General features: G+C 49.7%; 2 protein-coding genes across 2 annotated transcripts; one reads left to right on the forward strand and one right to left on the reverse strand.

Moving 5' to 3' along the window:
- Window positions 1-616: 616 nt before the first annotated feature.
- On the reverse strand, window positions 617-1,994 carry LOC100844647 (acyl transferase 7). Its single transcript, XM_014895795.2, has 2 exons — window positions 1,735-1,994; window positions 617-1,586 (listed from the first exon to the last, which is right to left on the reverse strand). Exons 1-2 carry the CDS (start codon window positions 1,963-1,965, stop codon window positions 999-1,001), a joined length of 819 nt encoding a protein of 272 aa, XP_014751281.2. The 5' UTR covers window positions 1,966-1,994; the 3' UTR covers window positions 617-998.
- Window positions 1,995-5,409: 3,415 nt separating this feature from the next.
- On the forward strand, window positions 5,410-5,889 carry LOC104581397. The gene has a single exon (XM_010228894.1). The coding sequence runs from the start codon at window positions 5,410-5,412 to the stop codon at window positions 5,887-5,889; it is 480 nt and encodes a 159-aa protein (XP_010227196.1).
- The last annotated feature ends 459 nt before the right edge of the window (window positions 5,890-6,348 follow it).

Here is a 6,348-nt window from a genome sequence, read left to right on the forward strand (position 1 = left end):
ATCCTCATCTGGTGCTTGCTTTTACCAGGTAATTAATTACAATGTGTCCGGCAGAAGCTGTGTTGCTTCAGAAGGGTTGAAAAATTACTATGAAGGCACGGGATGCTTCCTACCCCCTCCGTTCCTAAATGTAAGAAGTCAAACTTCCTATCCCGTATGCGTGCCTCGTCCAGTCCGTGAGTCGGAGCGGCGGGTGGGTGGGGAGGGAGGGATTAGGGAGGAGAAACCCTAACCTTATCTCGAGGGCGCGGTTGAGGCAATCGACGGCCTCGACGAAGTCGCCCTCCTCGATGGCCTTGGACCCCTTGGCGAATAGCTCCTTCGCCCGCTCTAGGGTTTTCTCCCCTTCCCCCTCCTCCTCCACCTCTGCCTTCTCCTCCTCGCTAGGGTTCGTCGGAGGCGGCGGGTCCGGACGATCTTCCTGGGCCGCCTCGATGTTGTCCGAGGAGGCCTCCATGGGTGACGGCGGGCGGCGGTGCGGTCTCGTTCCCGGGGCGCGGGGGGAGGATGGGGAACAATGGGGAGCGGGAGAAAGAGGGAAGGAGAGCAAATGGGGAATGTTTCGAGGACACGCAACGCCAAACCTCGGGGACGCGTGGGGATTAATAACAGGTAATAACACCGGAGGTGCAAGAACTTGTATTGCGCGAACAGTTTAGTACAACAACTTGCAAAATGGGGTCAGGTGGTACAACAACTTGACTTGCGGGTGCACGTCTGGTCATAGCCAATGGGAGAGCGACACATGGTGTGCTGGTTGACTTGTTCATTTTAGGCTAGGACACCCCCCACACCCCCACCCCCATTGTTTCCCTTACACAAAAAATCCCTCCGAATCAAATCCCCAAATTGCTTACACAAAAACCCGTTCGAGTAGGGGCGACCCGGAGGGCACGGCCCCAGCTGCATGTGCGGCTGTCCATGGTCCGTCGGCGGCGCGATGTATGCCGACGACACCGGCTGTGGAGGCAGGCGGACACCAGCAGCGTTCGGCAGTCCTACGTGATCTGATTCGGGTCCCCATCCCCGTCATTCATCTCGCCGCGGCTCCACCTCGCGAACTCGGAAGGGAGCCGCTTCTTCCCGTCGTGGATGAGCCGGACCACGTCGTGCAGCGGTGCGTCCGAAACGGCCTCGGCGGGCGCCGACACGCGCATGATGTAGTAGCAATAGCCGTAGAACCCGTCCGGGATCGCGCGCGGCGATGTTGGCAGCGCCGAGCGCGCGTTCATGGCGAAGCAGACATGGACGGGGGTGCCGCACGCGAACCGGGCGGCACGGGTCCTGGCCTGCCACGCCTTGGCGATCAGCACCTCGAACGCGCTGCACTTGGGGCCAGCGTGCTCCAGGAACCGGGCCTTGAAGTGCTCGATGTAGTCCGTGGAGATGTCCATGGCCAAGTACTGGAGCCGGAGCTCCGTCGGGATCGCCTCGCGGCCCCACGCCGCTTTAACTGACGGCCCGGCCCGCCCGGGCGCGATCTCGCCGGCCGCCGTCGTGAACTGGGCCGCACCGGGCCCGTCCGCCACGGCGTGGCTGAACCGGAACCCGACCACGAAGCCGCCGCACGCGAACTGCATCACCTCCTGCATTTTGGAAATTGAAACGCATTCCATTGCTAGCTTAGCTAAGTCGTTGACTTGGAAGAATCGCTTCCAGAATAGAACAGAGACACACGCAACGGAGAAGAAAGAAATTGAAGCCAAACATTTGCCATCATGCTAAATTGCTTACCAGGACAAGAAGGATTAGCTTCGGGAAGAGGGTCTGCGGCAGGGGTAAATTGGGTGCAGCAGCAGCTCGTCCTTCCCCTGCGGAGGCAGGAAGGGGCGCGCTCTCCGGGTTGCCCCTACTCGTCGAACTGGTCTTTGTGCAAGCGATTTGGGGATTTGATTCGGAGGGGTTATTTTGTGTAAGGGAAACAGCGCGGGGGTCTATGTGTAAAATAAACAAATGAACTGGCATGCCACATGTCGCATCTCCATTGGTTATGACCAGTCGTGCATCCGCAAGTCAAGTTGTTGTACCACCTGACCTCATGTTTGTACTAAACTGCTCGCACAATACAAGTTCTTGTACTTCCGTTGTTATTGCCTCGATTAATAACTTGTCGCGAATGGGGTTTCGGCCCAATTGGGCTTTGTGGAGCAGCACGTGTGGGCTTTCGTTTTGGTTCAGCGTTTTGTCCAGAGATCTTCCGAGGGGAGCCTTTGCTGTCAGCAAGCAAAGGTGTCAAGAATTTGATTCAGCAGGCAAGTGATCCCCACGGCGAAATGGCCTGCGGTGACAGGAATTCACCACCGCATGGAATTCCATGGCTGGCAAGAAGAGAGACTAGATTAACTTTATTCAATAAGCAAGAAGTGCACACACGGTGCATACAGTTGGGATGCCAACTAAATTATTACACGACTCAAAGAGTAGACCCCACCGAATTTTTCACATCTGATTGGTACTCCATACATAGGCTTGGAAGTAAGACCTTGATTGAACCGAAATATCTTCGTGTAACATAAACTCATTATACTTAGAGCTGCAAGTTTGTGACCCTCAGGGTACCCATTGACCCTCCTTAGTTCAACACAATGAACTAAAGTTTTAAAATGACACAACTTTTTGAAAAACTAGTTCATTTGTTTGAACTAAGGAGGGTCAAAGGGTACCCTGAGGGTCACCAAGTTGCACCCCTAATTATACTCATACATAAATGTTTCAACAAACTCTAAAACTCCTGATTGACACTGGTAGGGTACCGAACGATGGCAAATCAAGCCTACAACACACCAAAATGATAAAAGACTAGAGGGCAGAGCAATGATTTCCTTATCTTTTCCCACCCACCTTCCTCGTTGTTTCCCACCCACGTGAAAAGGGGAGCCTTCCTCCCACGGCTTCATCCCTAGCGACGACTTTCCAAGTCATGGCCGGGGCATGGGACCAAACTACTCGGTAAGAGCATCTCCAGCCATCCCCTCATATGGCGTCCGGCCTGTTATTTTTTGTTTGAGGTCTAGCCAGTTTCTTTATACTAACTCCGTCAAACAAAGGATTTCTCAACTTTGACTAAATTTGAATGCAGCTATACACTAAGTCATGTCTAGATACATCCAAATTTTGACAAACTTGAGACATCTTTTGTTGGACGGAGGGAGTACCAAATTTTACCAAATATTGCAAATTGAAGCAAGCACATTATTTAATACGTTCTGAATCACAATTCAAGAAAATTCGATCAAAAAAGAGAACTAGATGTTTCCTCTGAGCCTCCACAAATGCTCGATCAGATCGTGTTGAAATTGCTGATGAGTACCAACGTTTTGAATTTCTTGGCTCCTGGCGAGGAAAGCAGCAAAGGCGGACGGCACATGGTGATCAGCATCGGCTAGAGGACCATTGATTCGACCATCTTGGATAGATGCCATCTGTTAGGTAGTATCCCTTGTTGTACACATGGCCATTGATCTCATAGTTCACCGGACGAGCAGTGCCTTCAACGAGCTTGGCAAACACATTCGAGCATTGCAGCACATTGATGTCATTGTGCGATCCTGCCATACCGAAGAAGGCATGCCAAATTCATAGATCCTGATGGGCCACTGCCTCAAGCACCACACTGCATAATCCTTTGTGACTTTTATACAATGCCCTGGTGTGCAAATTGACAGTTCTTCCATGACCAATGCACTCACGATCTTTTGCGCAAAAAATGTATAGCGATCACTGGCACTCACGATTTTTTTTGACAGCAAAGCACTCACGATATTTTTAGTAATAAGAGTTAAATCTATAAGAAAGAGAGGGACTATGCTAGGTGGAGACAGACACTCACGATCTTATCAAACTAAGGGAGGAAAAATAATACTCACTCCGTTCGTAAACAAGGAAATATTACTAATCTTCACGAAGCTGATCACCATATAGTTCTGCCTCAAGATTTCAATTTACCTACATGTTAGGCTGCTAAAAAAGAAGATTTTCCTAAGAGAAATATTTCAAAGAATAGCCTGAAAGAAATTTAAATTAATAGATATTTAAAAAATTATTGCTAAAAATTATGCTTTGTATAAGTTTATAATAATAAAATTATTATTGGGCAAAATCTTGTCTTAACGAAACCAAATACATCAATGCCAACTTTTATGAAAAGGAGGGAGTATATCTTACTTGGCAGACGAATACTTCAAACAAATTCGAAATAGTCATAGATATTTCTGGTGAATTTGTGCAAACGAATTAGAAATAATCTAATGAAAAAATCGGACATGTTTGCTGCTCAATCTGTTCTAGGTGCTCCTTCTCCGGTCTCGCTTTCACTGCCTCCCAGGCCCCACCTGGCAGACACGCACGCACCCCTCAAACCCAGTGAACACATCTCGTGCTCTTGGCATTCCCTTTCCTCTTCCGCAAGTTAACGGCTTGGTTCTTTTGTCTGTAAGCCTCTGCTTTTGAAGGATGGTTTGGATAATGTAAGCTTGCGATTAACATTGTCGTTGAGTTACACCCATAGTCCTACCTTAGCTAATTCCGTGTCCCGTAGCTTGTTGCATTTGTCATGAATTGCTCACAAAAGCGCTCATACACTCATCCATATGAACGCATACACGCACACCCTAGATATCCCTATTAGCATCTAAGAGAGACTGAACCAATAGATCTTGAGAGATTGACGAAGTTACCACATGTGCCTTGTTGTTGACGGATACGTCACCTACCACTAAAAGAATATCTCCAGTTAAATCCTGAAATAAATCCAGGTAAATGTGAGCACTCATGTATGTCAAGTTTAGGACTTGTAACTGGATGGGGTGGTTCCACCACACCAGACTACCTGAGATAGGTTATGTTCACTGCATGTGCCCTGAATTGGCTTGATATAACTAGACACTTATTACATTTTTTGACACGTTCCTTTGTTGCCGGTCTATAGTAGAAAAACTGGACCTTATATTGTAATAAGTATTAAAAAAATCCGATAGAACACATCCATTGCTGAGAGCTTTGACCATGTTCATTGTCGGATTCAGTACCTCCCTTAATATTAGCCGTTGGATCTTCGCTTGTGGGTGGTCAATCTCGGGTCATTTTCTTACCAAGGCTCACTCGTTGTGTGGCTGTCATTGGGCCTTGGGACATTGCTAGCTGGCCACATGTGGGTCAGGTCTCTCTAGTACGACGGAAATCATACCAAAAAAGCCTCGTTTCATTCATTCTTCTCCTTTTCTCATCGTGCCGGCTCCCGATCCATGATTCCGCCCATCTCCTCCCCACTCCTCCTCTGCTGCCAACAAAATCCTCCTCTGCCCACCAACCGCGCCGCCTCCTCCACAGTGGTGGTCTCGTTTAGCGGCGGCGACGGTCTGGATTTGTCTTGAGGTATTCTATTTTAACCCCAAATAACATTGTTCCTTGATGAAGGTTCTCCAAACGACCACAGGCGACCACCTGGGTTCGCCGGGAGGCGGCTTCGCACAAGTTGCTCCAGATCTGGCAGCGTCGTCTCCAGATCTGGCACCTCTGTCTCTGTATCTACCAGATGAACTCGTCCACGAGATCCTCTTCCGCCTCCCGCCAGACGAGCCCGCGCTCCTCGTTCGGCTCTCCATCCTATCCAAGTCTTGGGACCGCCTCCTCTCCGACCCTGCTTTCCACCACTGGTACCGCAAGCTCCACCAAAAAGCTCCAATGCTTGGTTTCCTCTATAGTGAGTACTCTACTGAAATTGTCACCTCCTTCATCCCCGCGAGCATTCCTAACTACAAGCTTGCTGACTTTGCTGTGAGAGATTGTCGCCATGGCCATGTCTTGGGCCATGCCTTCCTCTTCGATTTTGTGCTCATGCAGCTCATGGTCTGGAACCCCACGACTTCCATGTCATCTGCATTGGCATAAACAAAGAGGAGGGGACCACAACTGCCTATGTGTACTCATCACAGTTCGATGAGTGGAGCACACCGATGCCTGGGCTTCAACTTGATCGGTGTAACATACAGACGCACAATGTGATCGTCGGAAGCGCCCTCTACTTTCTCCTCACGTATGGGCCGCATGGCACTCAAATTCTCAAGTATGACATTGGAAGCATCGGCTCTCGATTATTGAGCCGCCTTTGGCGGCGGCTGTGTTTGACCAGGGCACTATCCTCATGGCACCGGAGGATGGCGTGCTAAGGATCGCTCACCTGAACACACTCAGCCTCTACTTGTGGACGATGAAAGCTGGTCCTGATGGATCTGTAGCATGGACACAAGATAGAGTCATTGATCTCGCGGCGCTTCTCCCTGTTGGAGACCCCGTGAGCGAAATTCGTTTGATTGGTTCTATGGTGGGCACCGATATCATATTCGCCTC

This window comes from Brachypodium distachyon, chromosome 5, assembly GCF_000005505.3.
Source record: "Brachypodium distachyon strain Bd21 chromosome 5, Brachypodium_distachyon_v3.0, whole genome shotgun sequence".
Taxonomy (NCBI): domain Eukaryota; kingdom Viridiplantae; phylum Streptophyta; class Magnoliopsida; order Poales; family Poaceae; genus Brachypodium; species Brachypodium distachyon.

What these genes read in the sequence shown, in the direction of transcription:
- LOC100844647 (XM_014895795.2), bottom strand. Translation starts at nt 1,965, where the DNA reads ATGCCAGTTCATTTGTTTATTTTACACATAGACCCCCGCGCTGTTTCC. An exon ending in AGCTAATCCTTCTTGTCCTG is followed by an intron (nt 1,587 to 1,734) that starts GTAAGCAATTTA and finishes TCCAAAATGCAG; the next exon opens with GAGGTGATGCAGTTCGCGTG.
- LOC104581397 (XM_010228894.1), top strand. Translation starts at nt 5,410, where the DNA reads ATGAAGGTTCTCCAAACGACCACAGGCGACCACCTGGGTTCGCCGGGA.